Source organism: Anomalospiza imberbis, chromosome 10 (assembly GCF_031753505.1).
Source record: "Anomalospiza imberbis isolate Cuckoo-Finch-1a 21T00152 chromosome 10, ASM3175350v1, whole genome shotgun sequence".
Taxonomy (NCBI): domain Eukaryota; kingdom Metazoa; phylum Chordata; class Aves; order Passeriformes; family Viduidae; genus Anomalospiza; species Anomalospiza imberbis.
In genome coordinates, this window is record NC_089690.1 from 4,606,439 (window position 1) to 4,633,912 (window position 27,474).

General features: G+C 49.5%; 2 protein-coding genes across 8 annotated transcripts in view; both read right to left on the reverse strand.

Moving 5' to 3' along the window:
• TNIK (TRAF2 and NCK interacting kinase) overlaps window positions 1–1,772 on the reverse strand; it is a 154,383-nt gene extending 152,611 nt beyond the window's left edge. For 3 of the 5 annotated variants that reach the window (XM_068200290.1, XM_068200289.1, XM_068200293.1), the window contains exon 1: window positions 1,445–1,771. In XM_068200290.1, coding sequence (XP_068056391.1) covers window positions 1,445–1,501 — 57 coding nt within the window. In that variant the 5' untranslated portion in view covers window positions 1,502–1,771. Of the gene's footprint in view, window positions 1–1,444 lie in introns of all 5 variants that reach the window. The other 2 variants (XM_068200291.1, XM_068200292.1) reach the window with 2 other exon arrangements.
• Window positions 1,773–15,836: 14,064 nt separating this feature from the next.
• Window positions 15,837–27,474, reverse strand: part of PLD1 (phospholipase D1) — a 75,258-nt gene continuing 63,620 nt past the window's right edge. For all 3 annotated transcript variants that reach the window (XM_068200282.1, XM_068200283.1, XM_068200281.1), the window contains 6 exons: window positions 26,658–26,771; window positions 25,501–25,550; window positions 24,458–24,592; window positions 22,081–22,234; window positions 21,333–21,447; window positions 15,837–20,776 (listed from right to left, as the gene is read on the reverse strand). In XM_068200282.1, coding sequence (XP_068056383.1) covers window positions 20,552–20,776; window positions 21,333–21,447; window positions 22,081–22,234; window positions 24,458–24,592; window positions 25,501–25,550; window positions 26,658–26,771 — 793 coding nt within the window. In that variant the 3' untranslated portion in view covers window positions 15,837–20,551. The remainder of the gene's footprint in view (window positions 20,777–21,332; window positions 21,448–22,080; window positions 22,235–24,457; window positions 24,593–25,500; window positions 25,551–26,657; window positions 26,772–27,474) is intronic.

The following is a 27,474-nucleotide window of genomic DNA, read 5'->3' on the forward strand; positions in this document are numbered from 1 at the left end:
AAAAACCAAAAAAACAAAACCAAAAACCCTAAGCACGTGTGGATACGGTTTTAAAGAGAAATGGTATCCTAGTTCAAATACACTTCCCAGCACAGATGTTAAACAAAAAATTAAAATAATAAAAAACAGAGGGTGGGGAAGAAGGAGAGGGCCCCCTCCTCCCCAAATTATATACTGTTCTCCTGAATTAACTCCACCGGCTTCAGCAACCTTTCTCCCAAGGCACCTTCCACCTAGCAGGGGAAACCAGCTCCAGGTCTGTTTTTAAGGCAGATGGTTCCCCCATCCCAATCCCATCCACACTGTGTATTGCTGAGCAATCATTTACACTATTAATCAACCAGAAACTCACCAGAAAGAAAGTAGGGCAAGTGAATAAAGATAGACTTCTTTTTTTTTTTTTTTTTTTTTTTTTTTTTGTTGCACTGAAGCAAATAATATTTCTAAAAAATACACTTGTTCAAGTCTTCAGCGGATTTTGATTGATTTATTTGTCTATGCAGCGGGTTGCAAGGAGCAGCCTGGCTGCTGCCTCCCGCATAAATGCTGTTTCTCTCAATGACTCCCCATGCTCGTTCCCAACGAGCTGTTCTTACGGCCAGGAAGATGGGGAAAAGGAAGAAAGTTACAAGAGAAGTGGACCAGGGGGGACATCAGGCCACAGCCCACGCCGAGGCTGACACGTCTGACGAGCCTGACATTTCAAGGGTACACGCTGGGCTTCATTTTCCAGGGGGGTGAGGAGGAGGCAGCGCGCAGGGACACAGCGGGAGAGGGATGGAGAGAGGCTGCGGGGCCGGGCGGGGAAAGCGGGCACTGGGGCGCAGCTCCGCACCCCGGCGCTGCCCGGCCCCGCGATCCCTGCGTGTCCGCCTGCCCACGCGTGCTGCCCGCGGGGAGGGGGGACCGGAGCGCGGGGGTGCCCGGGTGGGACCGGCCCCGCGCCCGCCGCGGGGACCCGCCCGGCCGCCCGCACCCGCGGACGCGCACACACCTGCGGGGGCACGGCCGTGCCCGCGGCCCCGCGCGGCGGGCGCGCACACGCACACACACACGCACACATGTGCGGATGCGCACACGCGCAGATCCGCGCACACATGTGCGGGTGCACACACGTGTGGATGCGCGCACACGCGGCGGCGGGCGCGCACATGCACGCGCTCACGGTTATCTTACCCGCATTTACATACGTGCAGGCGCACATCTCACACACACTCACACACACACACACACACACACACACCCCGAGCCCCGCGGAACCCCTGCCCCATCTCCCCGCCATCGCGGGATGGGTGGATGGATGCATGCATAGGTGGATGGGTGGATGGATGCATAGGTGGATGGGTGGATGGATGGATGCATAGGTGGATGGATGGATGGATGGATGGGTGGGAGGGGTGCCGCTCCCGCATGTCTCCCCGCGATCCCCAGCCCTGCGCCTCACCCGCAGCGCCGAGAGGTCTATCTCGTCCAGGCTCCGCGCCGGAGAGTCGCTCGCCATATTTCCGCCGCCGGCCAGGCGGCCCCGCCGCCACCGACCGGGCAGTGGCGGCCGCCGCGGCGCTGGCGCTATTTAACGCCTCTCCTCATGCGGGGCGCCGGGAAGGAGAAGCCGCCGCCGCCCCTGCCCCTGTCCTTCCGCCCGCAGCGCGGCTGCCTAGGGGCGGCCAGGCAGGCAGGGCTCGCCGCGGGCTGCGCCGGGATGGCGGCGGCGGCGGCGCATCGCCGCGCCCGCCCCGCACCGCGCCCGCACGGCCCCGCGCCGCCCCTGTCTGTCACCGCGGGGGCGGCGCCCGACCCGCCGCCAGGGGGCGGCGCCGCGCGGGGGCGGGCAGAGCCCCCTCAGGGGCGGGCGGGGGCCGCGCCGGGACCCGCCGCGGTGGCGAGCGAGGGCGCGGGGACGCGGCCTGTGGGGGCAGCGGCACCCGCGGAGGGACCGGCCGTCGGGACCCGCCGTCGGGACCCGCCGGGGTGCACGCCCAGCGGCGCACAAACGGGCTCGTTCAGCACGCAGATCCCCCCACCCCTGCCCCGACACAGAAAGGTCCGGGCATCCGGGCTGGAGCTGGGCGGAGAGGCTCAGGGCTCCGGGCCGCCTGGGTTCCGCCACCCAGGGACCCCGGCAGTGGTGCCTGTCAGGTGCGGTGGGAAAAGCTGCCCGGTTTCAGGTGCTGAACCCAAATTCTGCCAGGCGGGAGGTGGGAAGCGCCGAGGCCAGAGCAGCAGCCGTCCGCCTGCTTGGTGTTGCTCGGGATGCTCAGTGGGATTTGGCCCTTCTGCAGCTGGGTCCAGATGTCACACCTGGGTTTGCTGACCCGTTGTCGACCCTTTCCCTCGGCACTAGGGAGCCATCCCAGCCCTACCAACTCCCAGGCTGATCCTACGTAGGAAAAAGAGATTGATGCAGTGTTTGGAATTGGCCAAACCGCCTCCCAAGCCAGCAATAGCTAGGTAGAGTCAGCTTTTAGTTTTCCTTATTTCCCCTTTTCGGATGTGGTTCGTGCCAAACCAGGTGCCGTATATAAATATATATGTATAAAAAAATCTGTTGCCTTTGAGGGAACCGTATGGAAGCTGTACTTACAACATTAACTTGTGTCAGGAGCTTACAATATGCAGATCTGGGAAGCGGAAACCCTACACATGAGTCAACTGGCAGGCGGATGGGATTTTCTTACACTTTCTCATTGGAGATGTGCTCCAAAAAGTAATAATAAATGGTTTTGCAAACAGTCGTGCAGTGGTGGGGAGGCTGCGTGCTGCTGCGGGTGCGGGAGGTGCAGCCCCACCAGGCAGGACTGCGGGACACGGACGGACCAAAGGCCAGAAGGAGCTGCTGAAACCTCCCCAGAAAGGTCAGGACTGGCGCTGCCGCTGCCGCTGCCTCTGCCCTCGGCTGGCTGGGCAGCCCGCACCGCCCGGGGGACTGCATCCCTGCCTTATCACTTACTAATCCTGATGGCAGCGCCGGCGTTTCGGCTCGCAGGGCTGCCAGGGCGCAGCAGAATGTGATTTTTATTGGGAATGAACTGCCCAAGTGGCAGGTAGCGGAAGTCGCACGGGGCTGCACATCACCCGCAGTGACGGCAGTCTGCCTGGATTTAACCCCTTTTCCCAAGCCACAGATCATCACTCCTTAATATCGTGCACAGTCAATAGCCCTCACTCACATATAAAGAGGTAAATTTGATCAAAATGCTAAACTCAACAAACTCCCCAATCTTTCGTGGTGTTTTTCTAGACCAGATGTTGTCTGTGTCTGTTCCAGCCCAGGGATTGCAATGTTGCGCTTGTAGTTGGGGAGCTGGAAGCAAAACTGCCTGGAAACTGGTAACAAACCAATGCGAGACTTCCTCCTGCTGTCATTGTTCTCAGGCAGAGAAGGGAGGAACAAACAGGATGAGAGAGGATGCTGGCTTGCTCTAATGTGCTTTCCATCCAAGAACACGGGATTATTTGTGAAAAACATAAGGATTAATACATGCATATGTATATATATATATATATATTTATATATATATGTCTAATCCTGCAAATAGACAGATTGCCTTGATCCTCAGCACGAGTGCCAAGTCCCAAGCTAAGCTGTGATTTAATTATGATCTATCCACTGCCTATAGAGATGGGAAAAATGTAGAGTACCCTCCTGTTATCACTGAAATAAGAAATACATAAAGTGATAGAGGGAAGTGGCAGGAAAATCCCAGAGAAAGCTGCTGTTTCCAGGCTGCTTGGAGCAAAATTGGAGCCATGGAGGGGAGATGTGCACCCGGTGACCTCCGGAGATGCCAGGGCTGCTACATGGGCTGTACTGGTGCCCAGCCAGGCTGCAGGAAAAGCTTAAACTGAGCAGTCATTTTTTGCAGGAAGCTTTTTCCATTTCTTAATGGAAAGTTTGCAATATGTTACTCTTTTAGTAATGCATTTACCAATCTATCTGTGTCTCTCTGCACACTGTTGTTTTGGTCTTTTTTCTGCCAGGAGCATCTAAAGAAACCTTGCAATTGCAGTCACCATTACTCAAAACAAAGTACTCAGTTGAAGTGGATCAAAATATTTTGCAGTGAGTCATTTCAGCCCAAGACTGAGTTTCCACCTGGCAGGACCCCCTGGGCATGGCAGCTGGACCCTGCTGTGTCACACCAGCTCCAGCCAGCACTGGCACAGCTATGGGTGAGATGCAGCATGGGCAGGGCACCACCAAGCCAAGTAAAGGAATTGAGTCACAACATCCCATCCTTCATTAAGCAATAACCATGGAAGAAGCACACAGCCCTCCCAGCTCAGTCCCCACATCCCTCGTCAGCTCCATTTCCATTTCTTCTGCCACACACTGGGATCATTCTGTGACAGGTCATTGTTTTTCCTATTTCATTTCCATTTGGAAAGTGGGGAAATGAGAAAATTCCATATTTCCCACAGGCCTTGGTGAGCAATGAGCACCTTAATGACCCAAAGCGCTGCTGTCAGCAGTGGGGGACCCTGAAATCACTATTTTTGATTTACTCATTGAAGGGCATCAGCCCCCATATAAGCTATCCAGGTCATTTGACCTCTGCCTAAAACTAGATTTAATTATCTAACAGTGCCATCACTGTTAATTATATTGTGAGGGAGTGTATGTAGGAGGAGTAAATCTAAGTGACACATAAGCCCTTGCCCAGTTAGCAACAGCTTCAGGTGCTTTGGGCTTTGGATCATTCTTCAAAAGATCATCAATAAGAGGAATGAAGCAAACAGGGAAGCACGTTTGGGCCCCAGCATATGATTTATTCCACAATAATTCTGTGACCATGTGGCCCCAGTTTTTCTGGTGTCCTAAGTCCAGGCTGGTTTACCCTGCTGTTAACCCATGTAAGACAGTACTTAAAGGACTCTGCCCAAACTGAACAGAGAATGCTGAAAAATTTATACTCCATAAAATACATAATAATTGGGGTTTAGGCTAACATGCAGCTGTGATAAAAGAGACTCAGAAATGACTGGCTACATGTGTCCTAACTGACATCTATTGATCTCAAATGCACTTTAACTGATTCATTATCACTTACTGATTGCTCGTCCTCCTGCTGATGTGGGTTCCTCTCCAGGGAGAGAAGTGTTTTTCCATTGCATCCTTGGAGCAGAGCAGGACTAAGTGAGTGAACCCTGCTGCCAGGATTTTCCCTATAGCTGTATACAGAAGAAAAATCCCCTGTAAATAGTGCATCACTCCCTTACTTAAGCATTGTGTAAGTACAAACCTCTGTAACACTGTGATGGGGGAGTAAGTGGAAATCAGCAAGGGCTCTTTGGAAAACCCTTCCTCTACATATTCATACCAGGGAACAGTGGTACACTCAAACAGCAAATTCCTGGGGCACCACGGGGAAAGAGGCAGGGGATGGTTCACTTCCAGGAGGTTAACGCACCCACAGCACCCCAGGGTGCTGTTCTTCCCCAAAATATTTGACACTGAGGACCAGCACAGGGCTTTCTTTATGCCCCTTCTGTTGCCATTGAATTTGCCTTCTCTTGAGGACTGCCACTGTGGGCCAAAGCCACCAAGGACACTGCAGCCTAGAAGCCACCCCCAGTATGTTGCCAAAAGCAGCACGAGTGCTTGCTGTGCCCGTGCCTGGTTTATGTAGCTCAGACTCACTCTGTGCCTGGCCTGAGCTGAAGAAGGCTTCTCCAGGGTAGCAAGCACACACATCCTTTGAGGCACCTCTGTATCATTTACCAGAATGCTAAAATTTAAATGTAAAGTTCAGGTTTTAGCTAAAGCAGAGCTGTATGTAATAATGTGTGTGGTTCCCCAGCAGATGCAGCAGGAGCTGATGTCTCTCCCCTCAGCCTGGCTACAGCATCAGGGCTTTATCGTGTCCTTTTGGCAATACGATTTTATGTTGCTATTTGGGAACACTCCACACTAGTGATGCAGGACTTGTTTTGTCAATTAACCTCTTTCCTTTGTGCCTCATCTACAAAGAAAAAAAAAACATTAAAGGGCGACCCTGCTCTTCAGGAGGGTGTCAGGTCTTTTATAGTCATTTAAAATGTGCCAATTGTGACTGGTTAGAAACCAATCAAAACCCCATTTTTGCACTGCTTGCAGAAAACCTAACATGGCCTTGCCCCCAGCAAGCCACGTCCCCACAGCCCTGCTGAGGAATACTAATCTCTCCTTTCTTTCCCTGCATCTCAGGGATGATATTAGTAAGATCCAGAATGCATGAGCTGCCAGAATAGGGACGTTCCCCAGAACCCACCTGCCACAGCAGGGAAGTCCTTTGGGAGCCCCTGCCTATGAATACCAGATTTACAGCCCCATCCACGGGGTGGAACAGCTGCTCCATTTGTCAAGTGCCTTTTATCAAAATTATTTATCATCCCAATACATTTTTATGCGGATCAGTCTGGAGCTGAGCTACCCTAAGCCAACCAGTATTTATTTTCTCTCTTTCCCTTTTTTCTCCTGGGTTGCCTTGCATCCCAAAGACAGCCCCGGGTCTGGGAAACACCTGACCCGAAGCCACCCCCCATCTGGCATGAAGTACAGATCAGTAGAACAAGAGAAACTGGCTTCTATCTTTTGTCAAATGCAAATGGCTGAGAGTTAATTAAGACACATTTCAGGAACAGTGAGTTTTGTTTTTTTGTTTTTTTTTTTTTTGAAATTATAATCTATCCTGAGGTGTGGGTAGGGTTCAACATCTCTCCTTGGGAAAGGGGTTACGAAACTGGAACTGCAGCTGGCAAACCTACTGACAACAAAGGTCCCACAGGGCTTTGGTGGCAGCCAGGCATACAGGGTTCTCTGAGACCTGCGAGACTGGAGGCAATACAGGTCCAAAACCTCCTGGGTATATATATTTTTCCAGATTTCCTTTTTTTTTTTTTTTAATGATCAGTGTCTTCACCATGGCTGTGAGATTTGTTGTTCTGCAAAGAAGATAGGGCCACAAACACATGATGCTTCTGCCTTGTTGGGGCCACAAACACATGATGCTTCTGCCTTGTTGGGAGCACGTTGAATACTTGCCACTTTCCCGTGCAAAAGGCGTAAGTCTTTTATACACACACACACAAAAAAAGAAAAAAAGTAAAAAGTTAAACTACAGAATAGACTTTGCATGTGTTTTCAGGCTTGCCACTCATCATCAATGCTCAAAGCAGAAGCAAGTCAGAAAACAACTGGAGGTACTTAAAGCAAGTTGAAGTAATCGTCTGAGTAGCGCTTAAAGTGTGAGGTTTGAGTAGGAAGACGGGGTTTGAGCCAACTGCTGTTGCCTTTCTGGGGAGGCTTCGCTCAGAGGTGTTTACTTCCTCATGCCTTCATGGAGATGTGGCAGTCTATGAAAGCACTCCTCCTGGAATTAGATGAAAATGGTTTAAAAAAAAAAAAGAAGGAGGGGGATGTTCTAGGTCATGTCATAACAAGGAAAAGCTTACAAAAGCTCACCCAAATATTCACCAGAGGTAAGACATGCTGTACGCTTAGGAAACGGGTGGGGAATATCAGGGCATGGGCTTTCTGACTTGCTGAAAGAGAAAATCATTACCAGAGCACCCAAAAATACCACTTCACCATCTCAGAGAGGAGGCACTTGAGTATGGATTTATATATGGAAGGCCTTCTGCCGCAGGGATGTGGATGGAGGCTGGCTTTGGGCCCAGGAGGTCCTGTAGAGTTTATATACACTGATTGACACATCTATACCCATGGGAGGCAAACCCAGGAGGAAGGGACTGGTCAGTAGGAACCTGGGAATGAAGGAGCATCCAAGATGGGAAAAGCACCGTCACACTTGTGTGATCTATATATCCTGTCAGCAAGAGGATATATAGATCAAAATAAAACGGCTACATTTAAACGAGCTGATGACTTTAGTGTTAACATGTGATTTCTGAATAACTACCAAAACACCAGGCAGGAAACTGTGTGGTTTTGAAAATATCTGTTGAAGGCGTTCTGCATGTTCACTGGAGTGACTCCATCTTCAGTTAAGAAAGCAGAAAAGAGTGGGCTGATCCTCGGAGCAGGGGGAAGCCCTGCCCACATCTGAGCCTGCAGTCTGGGCTCTCATGAGTAGGTTACTACAAGAAAACCATCAGCTGGGAATAGACAGGACACTTAGGAGAACCTTGATAAGAAAATTACATCAACCCCAAACGATGAAGACATGACTGAGACCCAGTTCCTCTGTGCACCAGTTCTGAGTGGGAGGGATAAGCTGGAAAATTTCCTTTGAAATTCTGTCCCCTACAGGCTCAAAGCAGCCACAGTATTAGAGAGACTTGAAAAAGTGTCACTATATATTTAATTAACTCAGAAATTCGCGTTTCTCAGTTTGTGGCTCCTAGCACATGCAGTACTGCAGCCTGCACAGAGGTTGCCAAGACCTTTGCCACCCCCAAGAGTTACAAGACTCTCGAAAGCACATGGAGATGACTGGGAAGAGACAAACCACAGCTGACAGTGACTGAAGACTGACTTTGTCCGTCGCTGCTGTCCGAGGCTGTCAGTGGTGCTCCGGCCATGTTCAGTGCAGGGCTCTGGGAAGCTGAGTCATCTCCCAATACCAAGCACATTGTTTGTTACATGCACTGCTCTGTTACTGGTGCTTTGTTACTGGTGCTTTTCTAACCCAGCCTTTGCCGAGGAGTCAGCTGAAAGGCTTGGGGCAGAGGCAAAGGCAGGAGGTGTTTTTGTGCCCTTGGATACTGGAAGAGCTCCAACCTGTCCTGACAGTAAGAATCCTCCTCCCTGGTGCCTGCCAAGGAAGATGTAAAAATGAGCCAGTGGTCCAGCCCACTTACAAGTCTTACTTGACCAAAGCTGATTGTGGTGAGTCGTGTCCTGTTGGTTCCCTTCCACCACATGCTTGGACAGAGGGGATAAAGCTATGCTGTACCACATCACCTCACCAAAACGCACAGAGGGGAGGTGCTGACAGCCCCACAGGGGACCTCTCTGCAAAATTTCTCTGAATTATTTAGTAGCTATAGAAGGTTTCACTGCTTTACACAACATTTTAAGAAGCAGGTTAGCATATCCTGACAGAAAATCCGCCATCCTCCGCACAGGCAGGCGGTGGCTTTAGCCCTTTGTGAGCTCTCAGAAGCACCAGATGACAAGCACAGCAAAGTCTGAGTTTTGCATTTGCTGTAGCTGACACACGCTGTTCGCTGAAAGAGAATTAGCCTTTTCCTCTGCAAAACTGAGCATTAAGAGCTAGTCCAGCTGATAGTAAATGGCAATTAGGTTGCTAAAACCCAGGTTGCTTGTGAAAAATAGGACTTGAGCTCCTGAAACACGCAGGCCTTCTTTCAGCCTGGTTTTTCATTACTTTTCAGTCTCTAACTTGATCTAGTGTTAGAGCTGAGATGCAGCTGGCCTGGGATTGCCCATTAAAATAATGAAAAAACCTGTAAGACAACTGTAAGACAACAATTTCTTCCAGGCATGCAAAACAGTTGTGTTTGCCCTTACAGAATTGCCTGGGTTTTGTTTCAGGTCCCGGCTTTGTAGATAGAGGAATATGAGAACACAACGAGCACATCAGCCTTATACTGAGTTCAGATTAAGCACAGCAAAACCACCGGTACAGCAGCCATTTAGTCAGAAAGAAAGAAACATATGGGGTCAAAGTGATGTTATCTCACATGGCACTGAAGGGAAATGTCTCTTCAGATTATCGCAAGAGGCCGGGCACTTTCTAAAACACACCCGAGTGGGTGGATGTGCCACATCGGAAAACTGTAAAAAAATTCTGTGTGCCAGTAAATCCCCTGCTAAATTCCATCTGCAGAAGTTGATATAAACAAAAGTTATGATGAACAAAAGGGAAGTACACAAGCCTGCTTGGCAAGGGTGGGTGTTCCAAATGGCGTGTCTGAAGTGTTTCTGTGGAGGCATTTTGCTTGATTTTTCTCCCAGCTCTCATAACATTCAGCACTTTTGCAGGTCTTGGAACCATCTGTCCATATATGACTTTTAGCTCTTATTTTAAAATAAACAACTGGAAGTCATAGCCTAAGGAAAGCAATAGAGTATGATCCCTGAGAGGGTTAAAGAAACTGAAGTTAAATTCAGATGACCTGAGGGTGGAGGTGATGGGACTGGTGAGGTCCCAGGTCAAAGAGACAATCCATCCAGTGTGAGGAAGGCTGTCCAACCCCTCAGCTCCACTCCAGACTTGCTGTAACCTTGCCAGAAGTAAAATATTGGAAATGTGGGTGACAGCTTAGATTACACATTGTTAGAAACAGCCAGGATAATCTGCCGCCAGCTCCCTAAAAGGAAATCTTTAGCTAACAAACATGCTCCAGCCTTTTGAGCTGGCAGATAACGATGGAACAGTGGATGAAACATAGCTGGATACCAGGGAAGAGGTGTTTCACCAGGCCAGAGGAAACACTGTAGAGCAGGAGAGCTGCTCCTGGAGCAGCTTGGCCAGGAAGAGGAGGAAGGTGGAGGGTCAGGTGTCTGGGTGTTGCAGTGTGCCACACTGCAGCCCTGGCACTGTGGCTGTGCCAGTGCCCTGCTCTCAGGGACAGCCAGCACAGCTCGATGGGCTTCGTGCTCCTCAGCAGAGGCTTCATCATGGTCATCTCCATGCCCCTCCCGTGACACTACAGCACATGGCTTTGCTAGACAGATCCAGCAGTGGGTCAAAGAAAAGCATCAGCTTCCTTGTTTATAGAAAAACTCTGCTTGAGACATCCCTGCCCTTCTCGAGGGCAAACAGCATCTCCATGATTTCCAGGCAGCTCTGTCCCATCTTAGGCTGTGAGATTTCCAGGCCAGGGAAATGCTGGGGTTTTAGATCCCTTGGCATCCCAGGATCCCGGGAAGGTGCCCCATGGTGCTACAATTCAAATGCATCACAGTGCTGCTGCTGCTGCTGCCATCACTACCAGTAACACTGGACAAGCAATACTGTGTCTCTTCCGAGGGTAGGAACTTGTGGACGTGGATTTTGCTCCTGCTGAGATAGCCACTTTTTGGAACAGCATGAATCGGCTCATGGAGACTTCTCCTGCTGAGACATTTAGAACAAATTCTGCACAAACCTTACTGGTATGGTAAAGACAATAATAGTGAAGTGGCAAGACCCAGAAAGTGTACACACAGTGGAAACCAAATTTGGAATGATTTAGGTGTTTCAGGCTTTTTTTGGGGCAGCAAGCAGCTAGTGCAGCTCACCACACGCTCGCACAACCCAAGAGCTTGAAGTCAGCTTGAATGAGTGATTCATTATTCCGCACACGCTCCGGCTCCTCCGCCACTCCAGCCTGTACCCAGCTGGATCTCAGGAGAAATTCCTAGAGTGTGTAATTGTGTATAATGTGATCATCCTGCAGCAGGAAATAGGTTTGTAAGCATTCTTAGCCAGTACAATCGATGTCGTACAGATACGGTCTGCAAGGAAACAAAGTGGAGATACATATTGCAGCGAGCCACCGGAGAGCCAACGCAGCCTTCTGGGATGGACATGTTAGGCAGGGAACGCATTTAAGCCCAAACAGTCGCGGCACACGTAGTACTTCATTTGAAAATGTCTCAGCGTGACCGTGCTCAGAGGGAGGGGGGAGATGCCGACCTGCGAGCCCCCAGCAGCAAGGCCAGATGTGGGGGACACGCCGCAGGGGCAGGCTGCAGGACGGAGCCCGGCGGGGTTTATGCGGTTTAGCTGCAGCCTCGTCCCGCAGCTGGGCTGTGGCCGTAGGGACCGGCAGGGACCTGCAGGGACCCGGCAGAGCGGGGTGGGGGCTCGCAGGCTCCAGCAAAGCCGGCACCCCCTCCCCGCGGCAGCGCAGGCTGAGCCCGCAGCACCCTCTAGAGGAACGCGGCCAGCCAGCCCCCGGCTGCGGGGAGGGCTGGCATCGGCTGGAAACAATCCCTCCTGCAAGGCTTTTGTCTTTTTCTCAGCGGTGTTTAATCCATCGCTGCGCACCAGCGCAATATCGGGATGTGGGGCCCCAGCACTGCTGAGCCCGAGCAGCACCGGGCTTCCCGGTGGTCCTTCCTGGTGCTGCAGGAGAGGGCGAGGTGGACCAGAGGCTCCCCGGCGACCCGGGAAGCAGCACCATGGAGAAATCCTCCAGGGTCCTGCCTTGCAGGGCTCCAGGCGTGTCCCCAGCTGCCATCGGCATTGTTTTGGTGGCAGGTTTAACCCAAACTGGAAGTGCAGTGTGGAGATGAACGTGTCACACAAGATGAGGTCTCTGTAAGATGCAGCTCGGTTTAGGCCAGCTCTAGGCACGGCCTCCCTCAGCCATGGGCTCTGCTTACCCCCTCACACCTGGACAGAACAGCTGTCAGGCCAAGAAGAGCCAGGTGGATTGTTACCTAAGAGTGACCTATCTGTGAAAATTGTGGATTACGTGGATTGTGACCTAAAAGTGACCTTGCGGCTGCTGTAACGCAGCCCCAGCACAGCCTGAATTCCTACATGTGATTAAATGCCCAGGTTACATCTGCATTACTCTTTCCAGTCAGGATGTGCTGGCCAACACACAGTCCTAAAAGATATGTGGGGATTATCCAGGATTCACTGTGCATGAGACAGGAGACACCCATGGAAAAACATCCTGTAAGTGCTGTGCTGGTCTGTGGCTACAGCTGTGGCTTGTGGCTACAGCTGGCTGTATTTCTGCAGTTTCCCTGTTCCATATCTGATACTGGTCAAAATTTAGCTTTTCTGTATAAAGAAAGCATTAACTGCACTTTAAATTACTTCCATATACAGTACCTACTTCATATTTCTGCAGTTACAGTCCTTTTATATTTTGTTTCATAAACTGTGTACCTATTTTAAGAGGAAGCATGTCTGAAATGTGAAAAACTAAAGTGCAAAAAACACCAAAAACAACAACAACAAAAAAACACAACCCAAAGTCTCAAAATTATTTTTCAAGTTGAAATTAAAAAATGCTGGGCAAGTAGTCTGAGTCCTCAAGGACCCTGTTCCTGTTTTCGTCTTGGATGCACAATGTGCAGGTTCCAGCCTGTGGGTCTGCTGGGCTGGGCCTGGAGTTACAGGACAAGAGGGAATCATTTCTAACTGAGAGTAGGTTTAGACTGGATATTAGGGAAAAATCCGTCCCTGTGTGAAGGGTAAGGCCCTGGCACAGTGTGTCCAGAGAAGCTGTGGCTGCCCCATCCCTGGAAGTGCCCAAGGCCAGGCTGGATGGGCTTGGAGTGACCTGGGATAGTGGAAGGGTCCCTGCCTAGGGTAGGGGGTGGAACAAGATGAGCTTTAAGGTCCATTCCAACCCAGACCATTCTGTGATTCTCCTATTGGCATCTCCCTGGGTGACAGCCCAGCCTGCCTGCCCCCTCCCTCACAGGCGGCCTCAGCTCTCCCGTTCCAGGAAGGATCCAGAGCAAGAGAGCAGCTGGAGACACTGGAGCAGCCTTGTGTGTGTCTGCTTTAAGCTGTGCTTGGCCCTGGGCTCTCCAGCTGGAGAGGTGGGTCCAGCTCTTACCTGAACTTCCCTTGTGCCCACACCACCTCCAGCGGGTGACCTCCAGCCCACCTGCCCTGGCAGGACCCCAACTGAACACCAAGCCTTGGCCCAGGGCACGTTTCCCAGTCAGGATATTCCCTACAGACAGGCCACCTGCTGGGCACTGAGCAGCACACTGGCAGCATCTCCAGGGGACAGACACCTGTGAAGCTTTATTAACACTATCTCCCTGTCCCCCTTTCCTTTGTCATCAAATAGGAACTCACAGAATATTTAATTACTGAGATCAGGCTGAATATGGAGAGATTACTCATCTCAGATTCTGGGGATAAACAGTTTCCTTAGCAGAATAATTTCTTTTTAACGACTCCTCCTCTCCTTTTCTCCAAATTAATTTCCATCCCAGCCACGAGCCTCTGTAGAAAATCTTGCCATAATCATTTTGAGCTAAATATTCTGTCTAATCAATCAAAGCAGTGGAACCAATTTTGAAGCTGTCACTTTTAATTTTTCCAATAGGAAAAAAATCGAGCATTTCACTCACAGTGCTGTTGTGATTCAAGCTCTTCAAACCTTTGCTCCACTACATCAGCGCTTCAGAGCTGTACTTGAAAATGTGAAGAGCCGGCACAATTGCAGAGAAACTAAAATAAATTGATTTTTAGCAGTGAGAAGAAACCTGTTTCTTCATGGACCCTTAGACCTGGCTCACAAAACCTTTTCTTTTTTTCCTTTCTTCCCTGTTTTCCTCCTCAGACCAAAAATAACTACAGCATATTAGTGATTTCATGCATGCAAAGGGCTGGCACTCATTAAACTTGATGTGTTATTGAGAGCTCGGTGCATAAATGCCAACGAAGGGCCTGACAGCCGATGTGCTGGGTGCTGGGGGGGATGAGAGGATTCCTCCTGCCCCTGGCACAGGATTCCTGTGGACACATCCACGATGGAGGAGCTGACCTGTGGGAGGAGGCAGGAACAGCCTCGGCACAAAAAATGGCTGGAGAAATCCATCCTGGAAAGAACAGGTTGTTAAACATCTGGCAAGGGCACTTAGTGTACAGGGTAGGCGTGGGCTGCTCAGCGAGGAGCCATCAAATTGAGGCTTTGCAAAGCCTCCAGGCAGCAAACAGGAACATTCTGGTCGGGGGAACGTCAGGGGGAGTTTTGCCATCGCGCTCCTGCCTCCCCGCATGGTCAGTGCCAGCCAGAGCCATAGGCTGGCATTCACTTCAGCTTTTAGGGATGGATGTGAATGAAGTCAGGTCCTGTTGGAGCACTGTAGGAGAGGGAAAACAGCGAAAGCAGCAATAGTACCCTCGAGTTGGGCCCCTACTTGAATCTGCCAGCTACTGAGGAAAAATGAACTCTGTCCCCCCCAAAACCAGGACAACCATGTAGAAAAGGGAAAGGATCCTTCCTACAAACCCACACCTGAACTCCCTAGCTTCAGGACCACTTCCAGTTTCACATTAATTTCATGCCAAGATAGTCTCAACTGTGATTCCACAGCTCTCCTGCTGCTGGCAGAGAAACCAAGCAATGCCAGCAGGACACCTTCAGCCTCAGCTGTGGCTGCCCTGTGTGACCCCACAGCCACCCTGGTGCCACCCAGCACTGTGCAGTGACTGTCAGGTCCCACACCTCTCCGGCTTGCTGCTATCTCCTCTTCAGGAGCCCAGGTGGGATTCAGCAGGCACATAATCAGCAGGGGGATGCTGGAGTGGCAGCAGAAGCCGACAGCGTCGCTCCTGAGTGGCACTGATGTCAATCCTGATGTCTCTTACCAAGCCCTGCCTCACCCTCTGGCTCTGTTGTCTTGGTTTATTGTGTCTGTCGAGGACACAGATTGGGTTTGGAAGTTCTGAAGATGCGGAGAGCCCTCTGGCATCTGAGGAAGGAGATGAAACCTAAGAAATGGAGAAGTTAATATGTTTTCAGTTTGCAAGAGAGCTTGGAAATGCCACTGATGCTTTATTAATCTCTTCTGCCCCTGGAGGACAACAGGCAGCTGCTTCTTCCTCTCTCACTGCTGAATTTCCTTTACTGGAAGTTAGAAGAGACGGGGGCAAGTTAATTTTATTTTGGAAACAGAGCGTTTTTGTCTATGCCTTTCATAATGCTTTTGGATTATTAAAACTCCTTTAAAATATGCCTTTTTAATCTATTTAAGAAGCCCAATTGTCTTTCTATGCTGTTTCACCCCAGCAATTTCTCTCTCCCAGGAAAACCCAAATGACTCAAATTTAGCCATTTTTATTGTTATTCTGGGCCTTTCCCCCCTCACGTTGTGGCTGCTGATACAAAGCAAGGACAGAACTCATCCCAAGGCAAGATGAGGCCCCCAAAACAAGGAGAAACGACACCAAAGCCAAACGTTCTGACATGAAGATCGGTTGTATTTTCAGTCCATTAATACACATTGATTTACCAAATACAAACAGAGTGGAAAGGAAAGCCATCGTTAGCAGGAACAAGGACACAAAACTCAAATCCAGCAGCCTTCACAGAAGGGATATTCAGTATCACAGCAGCACTGTCAAGGGAGGGACGCACGGAGACCTGCGCTCACACCCCAAGTGGAAGCTCTCCTTTTGTGGATTCGTTTAGCTAAAGACACAATTAAAAAAAAAAAAAAAAACCAAAAAAAAACAACCCAAACACAACAAAACATTCCCAAAACAGCGCCGTTTTGACACTTTTTCTCATTTCCCTAGTGTCAGGACTAGGGAAAGTTGGAATTACTTACACAGAGGAGATTTTATGAAAAGACACTGGAAGGTTAAAAATAGAATAATCACAAATACTGGAAAATATAACAAGAAAGCAGGCAGGGAAAGGAAAATAGGAAAAAAAAATAGTGACACCCCAAGAGGATCATTGCATTCAGTGGTCGATGTGTGGTTCGTGGGGTGGCTCCACTTTGATACACTGAGATTCACATGCTGGCCTTGTTTCACTGCCATGAAGTTACACTCTGGGCTTAAAGCAGGATTCTGCAGAGCTCCTGGTTTCAGCAGGATCTCAGCAGTGCAGCAGCCATTGCTTGGTTGAAACCATTTGCAGAATGAGTGCCACGAGCTGTGACAGTGTGTTCACATCTTGTGGGGCACCCAAGGGGGGCCAACCTCTGCTCATATCCTGGTCCGGACACCGCTGGTTTTCTTCCCCTTGGCCACCACACCGTGAAAGGCTCTGCTGCTGGTGAGAGGGGTCAGCTTAGCCCAGCATGGATCCTGGGCTCTGCATGCAGCAGGAGAGGAAAATGGCATTATCCTACAGTTCTCTTATACTTGTATGGGAGTGTCCCCACAAACACAGCTCTGTGCCCAGATATAACCCTGAATGTCCTTGCTACAAGTGTTCAAGGCTCGTTACACTGAAATAACAACAGCACATCTGCACTTGATTGTACAGGGATGCTCCCTCTGGAAGGAAAAAAGATATTGGAAATTATTCATGGACGAATCCCAGCTAGGCAACACCTGCACTGAGGTTCTCCCAGGGACAGCACCAGGATTGCAAAATCATGTTGTAAAAGTTGATCAAAAGAAAAGAAAATGGAGTGTTTGGGGTTTAATGCAGCACAGCTCACCAAGTCATGGGTCAAACTGAGACCAAGAGACCAGATACTGATCTGAGCACTTCGCCTCTTCCATGGAGCACTGGAGTGGTTCTCTTATAAATGGTTTTTTAGTGCAGTTCTTGCAGACAATGACATTTTATCCCTCATTTTTTAAATCATGCATTAACTTTACAGTGAAACATTTATCCAGTCCAATATCTATACAACAAAACACAGATTTTAAAATATCAGACTATTAAAATTTAAGGAAAGGAGTGTGAGTTCTCAAAGTGATACCTGTTAAAGAATAAATTAAAGGGAAAAGAAGTGTTCTACTTGAGTTGAATTACAAAATAAAGTCTGAGCCTGGGAGAAGTTCTCATTTCCTATAGTTCTAACAAATAAATGCCACAAGAAACAGTTGATGTTTCTGGGGTTGCTAGTGCTTGAATCCACATTACCTGTTCCAGCTCTGGGTATTATGGGTGACCTTCTCCAGTTTGAGGCCCATGCTGGTATGACAGACTAAGAAGTAGTGATTGTTCAGGTGCACAGATCAACTCTCTCAAGGTGTTCAACTTCACAGGCTTCTTAATATAAGAAACAAACCTGAAGCAGACAGGGCCCAAGGAGCCAGCTCCAAACAGCACAGCCCGGGGCGTGAATGAGCAGGGCCTTCACCAGAGTGGCTCCAGCCCTGCTGTCTGTTTGGGGCGAGCAGTGCTGCTTCCACAGGGAACTTGATGGCCCCACACACCCCTGAGGATGCTGGGGTCTCCTCACTGTGCTGAGGCTGCACACCCTGCTTGTATTTGAATGTTTCTAAATTCCTGGTATCAGGAATTTAGCACCAACACAGGGTAGGGATGGTCAGCGCAGTGCCTCTGTTCCCACAGAGGGAAACCTCCTCCCAGAGACAGAGCCAACATCAGGCCTGTCTGCTACCTCAATAATAAAAGACCTTCTTAATTAGCACCTTTTCATACCAAATCAGTCAATTACATCTCCCTCCATGGCTCTGCTGTGTCACTGGGGAGCAGCAGCTATCACACAGTGGGCTGAGCGTTGCAGAACCTGAGTGGTTGTTCCCCAAAGCAGCCTGGCAGAGGGGGAGTTAACACCTCTGGAGTTAGGAAGCCCCAACAATTAGCAACCTACCATTTTAAAAGACAATGTAAGGATAATTTAACAATTATAAAAACCTTTGCTAATAGGAGGATGAGGAGAATAAGAGCACTTAGAAGGTGACAGGAGTGTTGCACTTCAAGGTTCAGTGTATAGGCGGTGGGGTCGAACACTTTCTGACTCTGAACATGGATCTGTGTGACTGACAAGGATTCTCTGGCAGGCTGTAATTGTTTAAAGTCAGCAGCTTCAGTCAAACTAAAACAGCTAAAAACATCAGGAGAGAAAAGCTCTGAGCCTGCACTGATGTGAAATCACAGGACACCTTTGATCTTTCTCGATTGGAAATGGTCAGGGCACACATTGCTTTGGCTCTGCGGGGGGTGACCCCGGGTCAGTTTTTTAAAGGGAACAAAAATCAAGGGAACATATTTATGTGCTTACAGCATGCCAGGTAAAACCATCAACCCCCTGGACTCAATCACATAAAATGCTGCACATGCACTTTCCAAAGGTGAACCAGACCCCAGATGCCAGAAAGGAGCATAAAAGGCAACTGCATCTACAAAACACAAGTATAAAACAGTGGAGGCTGTAGGAATGGGCTGAGATTTGGAAGAAAATGTGGGGTTTGTTCCCTATTTGGGTGATGCAGCAAGGACAGAATAAGCTGGTGCCTATTTACAGGTCTGAACACAGAAGGCAATCAGCTAAAATGTCATGCCAGCTATGTTTTGGGGATAACTAGGCAACCAGGGGGATTCTTTTCCAGTTAAAAAACCGTTGGAAGAACTAGAAAAAAAAAATCTTCTGTGAATTAAAATAAATACCAGTTCACTGGGCCTTTTGACCAAGGAGTGTTGGGCACAGGTATAACCCTGGGAAGGGATGCCCGGATGCAGGGGCAGCAGAAGAGCTCAGTCTCCCACTCCTCCAGATCCAACTTTCCTTAAGTGTTTCCTAATGCTCCATTTTTCCAGTGGCTAACACAGCACTGCAGACTGCCAGGAACACCACAGGCTGGAGCTGGACATGAAATTGGGAGACATGGCCTCATTGCAGGATGGAGCATGGGGTAAGACCCAGGCTGGTGCCCACCACACGAGGTCCTAACCCAGGAACTGTAGTGTTTCTCCCAGGATGCTGGATTGAACTGCTGCTTCTCTGTACAGGGAGGTGCAAAAGAGCTTTGGAAACCTTACAGCAATGGAAAACAGGAATGTGCATGATGAGTTTTACCTCTGCTTGGGAAGACATGTCCTGCATGACTGAACTCAAGGTTGTGGCTGGTTCAGTAACAAAGCACAGCAGAGACAAGGCTTTGTCATCCGCTGCCCTTCCCCCTTCCATTCATCCCATCTACAAATCCACACATCAGCTTGGTCTGAGCATGGTGTCAGCTTAATGGCCTTTCCCTTCTTTTAAACAGGGGGAAAGGGATGGAAATGAAAATCTACCCACATGTTGCAAGATGAATGCACAAGCAGAGTGCAGAGCTTGGTTCAGATCACTGTGGCTTTCGATTCTCAGTCCTGTTACATGCAGTGCCTTGGCTTCCCCTAGCTCTGGACACCTCAGGCTTGAGCTGGAACCTTGATCCTCTCCTGAGGAAAACAGCCACACTCAGTGGGACCAAGCTGCTGTGCAGTGTCTGCAAAGGCCAGCAAACTCCAGTGATCTCCAGCACCTCTAGCTCCACCGAGACTGCCCTCTCCAAGCCTGAGGGCTGCTGATTGCTCCAGCTGCAATAGGAAGAGGATTTTTTCCCTCAAAGGGATGAAGAGACCGAAATGCTGATTCTGATACAGGATTGTTAGTCTGCTTCCCTTTAAGAAGTGAAACACCTACACTTGGAAAGCTGCAGGACAGCCCAAGGCAGCAGCAAATGGCACTTCCCAACAGTGGCAGGGCTGCACAACGTGCTCTGATGGCGTGTGGAAGGGGTGAGATGGGGAACTCCAGCGAGCCAAGGTGCAGATACCCAAAGCCTGAGAAGCAGCACACGCAGCCCAGGACTCCTGTGCAGCCACAGCACGATCACAGTACGAACGCAACCACAGGATACAGCTGGCAGTGGTGACAACATCGACTGGGAGTCAGTTCCTGTCCTAGGAAGCAGCCTGCATCCTTTAGATGCTCAGAACATGCCTGAAGAAGTAACTTCTCTAGAAGTTTAACTTCTCTAGAAGTTTAACTTCTCATCTGCCACCATTTCCAAGTTTTTCTGCTCCTCTTGTCTGCTAGTGTTGATTTGCTTCATGTTCCTCCACCAAAATCCATCTGAAGGGCTCATTACCTTGGTGGAGAAACTTTTAGTCTCTTTTCACTTTCCAAAATCCCAGATTTTTCATTAACTTCTCTCCTGAGAACAAGACTTTAAAATGTAAAACAGTCTGCATCTTCTTAAGTCCAAACCTCCATGGGTACCATGGACTCCTTTGTTCCAACAGAGGGAAGTAAGTACTCTTCCTCCAGAAAACGAAAGGGGAATTGTACTAAAAACCCACGAATCTTTTTTAATTCTTCTGCTGCTTTCACAGGATCATCATTTGCTAATTTGGGCTTGTTGATGAAATCACGCAGTTGGGTTAAATTATTCACCTGGTCACTGGGAAGGCATCGAAACACCTGGTCAAAACAGAAAGAAGTCACCTGTCAGTGTAGGGGAAATGCAGCAATGCAGAGCTCCTGAGAAAGAACTAAGCATCCAGTGCAAATTCCCCAGGACTGGAGTGACCGAATTAACAGCCCAGAGAACAGGGAGGGAAGAGGTATGTGCTTCGATGAGGCTGGAGCAGGCAGAGGGGAAGCTCCAGGGCCTTTTCTGATCACTGCAAAAGCTCATTAAAAGACAGAAGTAAAATTTGCTTCTACTCCAGTTACACTGTGGCTAATTACAAGTTGTCACTACACCATGGCCATTCACTGGAGCCACAGCTGATGCAAACACAAGGAGAAATCTGATCTGCTGCCTTCATGGGTGCTGACACACTGAGAATGCACCAGCTCCAGTTCCTTGTTCACAGCTCTTGCATCTGACACTACTCATTCCTTCAAAACATCTCTGAAGGTCCAACCCCAGGAACTGGACCTGCTCTTTTTGCCCTCCCTGTGCTGCTGCTCCCATTGCCATCTGCTGCCTCTGTGTGGGATGGAGGGAGGGGGAAGTTGCTGTGCTCCTCACTTTATCAAAGATGGTGGCATTCCGAGCTGCTGTGGCAATCCACACCTCCTTGAAGAATTTGTCACAGACGGGATCCTGGTGTTCTGGATTGAGGTCGGAGCCGCCAAGGACAACCCTGAGAAGACAAAGGGACAAAGGGATGGATGCTCACACAGGCTGAAGCACTGGGCACTCCCCTCTTGATAAATGCCAGGAGACAAGAAGTTTCCTTGGGACTTGCCAAACCCTGTGTGCTCCCAGCACCCTCCCACTCCCATCCCCTGTGATAATCCCTCAGCTCTAAAGGTGCTTGATTTTCTCCTTTTCCTCTGTGCAGTAACTGTCCAGATGGGAAATAGGGTGGGGGGGAAAAAAAAAAGAAAAAGGCCTTAACCTAAAAATGGCCGTGTTGTGGGCCAGATGGCTGCTCCCAGCAAAGAAGCTTCCTTTAAAAAGTGACACTGCCACCCAAGACTGAGAGAGTGTGCGAACAGGATCTGGAGGGGAAATACCACTTGTTTATGAGCTCTGCTAGTGACATCCTGGAGCAAAATAATTTGCAAAAATCAAGCTACCAAGCTGTGGACAGGAGCAGTGTGAGGGAAGAGCAGCAAAGCCCTGGGCTAAGTCCAGGCCAAGCAGAGCTAAACCTGGGCAGGCAGTGGCAGCCCATTGGTTTGAAAGGCTGTGGGGGCAGGTGAAGCCTGAGCAAGCCCTCCCATACCCTTGCTCCGTGGCCACGTGCCCTCCCTGCCGTGCCCAGACGCACCTGAAGCAGCGCAGGCGGAGGGACTGGGCGAACCTCCCGGCGCTGTACTCCTGGCCGTCCATGACGGAGGGGACGGTGTCGCTGTCCTGCACGATGATGGCCATCTCACTGTCCCTCTTCCCCAGCATGCTGCGGTCGTTGATGTTGGCAGAGCCTGGGCAGGACAGGAGAGGCACAGGCCGTGTCTCACTGCTGCTCCAGGTGCTCCTGCACACCCTCCATCACCACCCGCCACCCCCGGGACCTCCGCACCCCTCGGCTCCGTGGGGAACCATCCACGGCTTCCACAGGTAAAACCCCAACCTCATGCACTCAGATTTTAGCTTTTAGATTTTTCAGATCCTGTGCTGCATTAGTGTGTAACTCTGAACTCCATATAGAGTAAGCTCTCCACATTTTGGTCAGATCCTTCTAAGCCCGAGAACCAAGGACACAGTCTGCCTCAGGCCCCAAAAAGTATAAATAAAAGTGAATTGGGGTGGGGAGCTAATTGGGAGTATCTAACTTCATTACATGAAGCTATAATTAGAGAATTAACCCAATATGCAAATAGACCAAACTTATATCTGTCTGAGAAACTCATGACCGTGTCCATCTTGGGTGTAGCCCCTTAGGGAGGCTTTGTCTGCCCTTAATGTACCGGAAGGCCCTTCAATAAATATATCTGCTTTTATCTTTTGAACTTTGTCTGGCCTCTGTTTCTAGGTAAGCCCATTCCAGGCATCAACCAGGGGGCTTCCTTATGGAAACACAGACCCTGAGAGGAGTTGGGGGAGAGAAAAAAAACCCAACTAATTTTTGTAGGCTTCAACGGAAGAAAATTAAATCACAGCCAAGCCCAGGCCAACATTTTCAAAATTTGCTCTTTCTGCAACTTCCCAGATGCTTCTGCTGAAGGAGCCACAGCTTTCAAAGATCTGACCTGCATTTGGTTTGGATACCCAGTAACCTGAGCAGGATGGGCTCTGTGGGTAAATCACAGAATGGTTTGCCTTGGAAAAGGCTTTCAAGCTCCTCTCCTTTTAACCTCCCTGCCATGGTCAGGGAAACCTTCCACTAGACCAGGTTGCTGTGCCCTTCAGGGGGGTCTGCTTGAGACCATCTGAGGCTTTGTCCCCCCCAAACAGGTTTCTCTGTCCTACACAGACATCAGAAAACAGGGCATGGGGGAACACTGTTTGCTTGCAGCTGTTGGCTCCAAGGGAACAGCAAGATGCAGGGAAGGATAGATAATGAGGTCATTAACCCACAGAAATTACCAAAACAACAATAAAAATTCTCCAGACACAGCTGTAGGAGACCCCCAGGCTGCAGTTAGGCATTGAGCCTTCTCAGGAACTGGATTAACTCCAGGGGAGCCAACACCTCCAGAGGAAAAACCAGCTAAGTGCTTCTCTGTCCTTTCACCCCCTCCTCCAGCCCAGTAGCTCCATGAGCACTTAATTTCTCTCTTATGTGGAAAAGGGATGACGTCCCATCCCCTCACCAGGCAGCAGAGATGCACAGGCTGTATAAAAATCTACCCTCAAGCTTATAGGTACAGAAAATGAAAACTAAGAGCTGCCTCAGGCCCCTCAGACCACCTCAGCTGGAACAACACAGCTCCTGCTGTGATATCAAACCACCTCAGAGCCACTCTGTGCACTGGAGACAGGATCTGGCCCCTGAGAAGGTGACAGAGGAGCAAACCTCACCACAGGTCAGCTAAGAGCACTTCTTTGAAGGGAAGAATTACTTTGAGTCTTGTAAAATCTGGTATTTAGGTATTCATTGGCAAAGATTTTATTGCTCATATAACAGCTCAAAAAGGGCTTCTTTAAAGAAACAGGCTGAAATTCTGCTGCAGTGTGGAACTCTGAGCCTGAACTCTCTTGTCTTTGCTTCATGTTCTCATAATAAATATGGGAAGAGAAGAGGATGAAATGATATCTATTACTCCCTATAGCATATTGTCCCATTCTTAGGAAATGGAGCTGATACATGACACATGTTGTCCAAGCCTTCCAAATTTTACAGCACATTCTGTTCTTTCAGGAACAGATGACAAGTCTCACAAGTCTTCCTGCTAGAGCAGAGTTTGATACAAGACAGATGGACAATATTCCCTGCACTGGGATTCTCTTCACGGTTACACACAGATTTAAAAGATTTTAGAAAAACAAATGAAATGACAGCCCTCTGAATCCTATCTTCCCTCTTGATGAATTTATGAGTTTGGTTTTGTTGTTTTTTTTTAAACAACAAAATATTTCTCAGGAAAGAAATGACAACATAAAAAAGTCCATGGCCCTGCAGCCTGCACTGTGCATGGGGATGGGAAGGGATTGATCCAGGTTTGACCCAGTGCCCCAAACCCCTCCTGAGAGCCCCTGCTCACCGATTATAACCGTGTTGTCATCAGCAATGAGCAGTTTGCTGTGCACATAGATGAGCTCTGTGACCAGTTTTCCTTCTAGCTCTGCATATGTTCGAAGGCCACAGAATGATATGTAGTTTATCCACTTATCTCCAACTGAAAATTAAAAGACAAGAAAACTGATGGGATGAGGGAGGTGGAAGACAAAAAAAAAAGACCTTGTTTACATGAAGATCCCTATGAATAACAGCTCACTTTTGACTTTTAAAACTTATAAATGAACAGATAACAGAAATAGTTTTTTTAAAAAAATAGACTTGAAAATTTGCTTGCGAGCTCACTGTGCTGCTCTGATCTGCTGCCTGCTCAGAGACTCCTGCTTCAGTGAGAAATGACTCCAGTCTCCTGGGCACAGCACAATAGGTGGACTATGAGACTGGTTTTCTGCAGATCTTGCAGAAAGGAGGCTGGAAGCAGGTGTTTTGTCCATGGTCAGTATGGCAAATGTGTCCTAATGCTCTTGTGTGCAGTTCAGATTTACACCAGGACCTAGAACAAATGAGGCATTATGCACGGTCCTAACGTTTGTGATATGTGGGTTTTCACAGTGCTCCAACTCCCAGCAGAGCAAATTCCAGCAGGATTCCTCATGGCAAGGGAACAAGCCTCCTGCTTAGGCAGGTTCTTCCTCTCCACATCTGACAACTGCCAGAAATAAACCCTGTGTGGGATCCACGGGGGAGGCTGAGGGCTCATGGCTCCCAGAAGCGTGACCCCGCTCAGGACATTTTCCAAATCACACAATCCTGAGCAGCTGCAACTGTGCTGTGCTCCTCCCTGGGGTGTTCCCCTCCTCTGGATCAGGGCTGCAGCCAGGTCTGAAGTCTGACAAGTGGCCATGGCTTGCGTGACCTGCCAGAGCTCACGAAGGGAGGACGGGCAAGGAGGAGGTCGCTCTCAGCCCCACGAGCCCGTGGCATGTGCTGCATTACGTGTTACAGGTGCATCCATCAAACAGCAGCATCCAAAGTAAACAACACAGAAGAGAGGAATAAAGTTCTTACCCTCTGCCTTCAGCTGGCCCAGGATGGAGTTTTCCCCTCGGCACATGGTCCTGGAAAGAAGGTAGGAAGGTAGGCAGCCATCAGCACCCCTGTGGCTCCTGACAGCAGCTGGTGCTGGAGCAGAACCGAGTGTGGTAAATCACAAACACAGCTGCCTCTCAAACAGCAGGAGAAATAGGGTGCTTCCAGAGCACATTTTTTTTTCCCAAATGATTGTTACTACATGAAGGACTGTTCATGTTCCAAAAGGAGCTCATACCAACCTGGAGAGGAGCTGGGGAGCACTTCTGCCTTCTAGAGTACGTGGCAATGATTGTAAATGTGTGACAAGCAGGGCTGCTACCCCCTGTGCCAGGCCTGGGTGTGAAATCATGGTAAGAAAAACACTGACACGTGCAGGACACCAGGTCAGGGAGTTTGTGTGATTATGGCTGGGCTGGAAAAGCCACAGCTGGAATTCCACTGAGAACCAACCAACCCACGGGCAATTTCCTCTGGCTGCCCTTGCAGGAGGAAGCTCAGGCAGAAGGGTCAGGGGACGTGCTATTTTCCATCTGCTTGTGTCCTCTGCCCCACTCATCCTCCTGGAGGTGCAGCAGGACCCCTGCAGGCCAGCAGACAAGGGGGATTTCACTCTGAGGGTTGCAGCAGTCTCTGCACACTGATTGTAGACTGGCCATACTCTAAATAGCAGCTTTCCAGTAAAACCATCTTGGGCTGTTTTGTCTTCTGCACTTCTCAGCACCAGGACTACCCTGCTGCATCTCAGTCCTTCCTATGAGACCTGCTGGGCTGCAAGTGCCCCCCCAAAACATCCATCCTGGAGCAGGGGAATCACCCTGGGAAAGATGCCATTGCCTGCATGGGGCCAACGGGCAGAGCTAGGCCAAATATTGGCCAAAAAGGCAGATTTGGAGACAAATCTTGGTCAGCCAGTCTGATTAATCAGCAAAGTGGAAAACAATCATAGAATGGTTTGGGTTGGTCGAGCCTTATAGCTCATCCAGCTCCATCCCCCTGCGATGGGCAGGGACACATTCCCCAAGACCAGGTTGCCCAAAGCTCTGTCCACACTGGTCCCACTGATGGCAGGTGGGGCTTGGGGAGCCCCTGCAGCAGCGGAGGTGTGCAGGGGTCTGACACCCTGGCTGAGGTACCTGTAGTTGAAGTGCATGATGGCCTGCAGCGCGTTCCCCCCGCCCGTCGAGATGTCCCCTTCAAAGCCGGGCAGCAGCGGGATCACCACGTACACTCGGAAACGCTTGTTCTCCCTGAGAAACAAGGGGGTGTGGGGGAATATCAGCCTGGACAAGTCACAGCTTCACACAAAGTGAAGTCCCCTTGGTTTGACTTCCCCTGAGATGACTGAGTTGGTTCCCATCCAAGGCCACCACACAGATTTTAAGGGAGCAAAGTGTGAAGTGCATTTCCAGTTTCAGGAAATCATCACCTGCCGTCAGGGCTTCTCCGAGTGCTCCTTCAGGAGCAGAGGGAATAATTTACTCTCAGCGAACAAGAAAAGAAGCTAAAGGAAAAGAAACACATTTTTACTGAAATTCCAGGGTAGGCTAAGGATTTTTGAGATTGTGTCTGCCACTGTAGAAGTTTGTTTGAGCACCCCAATAGGCCAGTCACACTGATACTGGTGGGGACAGCTGCCTGGCAGAGCACAGCAAAGCTTACAGAGCTATCACAGGCAGAAACCCAAAACCTAACCCAACGTTCCCACTGCCTCCCGGTTTTGAGAAGTCAGAAGCACCACAAAAGGTGGGAAAAGTTCAGGGCACAAGCAAAACATTGATCACTGGGGGAAGGCAAATATATCCTTGATACACCACAGAACTCAAAAATCTCAGTTCCAGAGTTCTCCAAACTAATCCATACCCTAATTGTGATCCCATTCAGAACAAAAGCTACTACTGTGGCACTGCTTGGGGCTTTTCTCAAAGCTCCCTTTGGCTTTCCTCTGCTGAC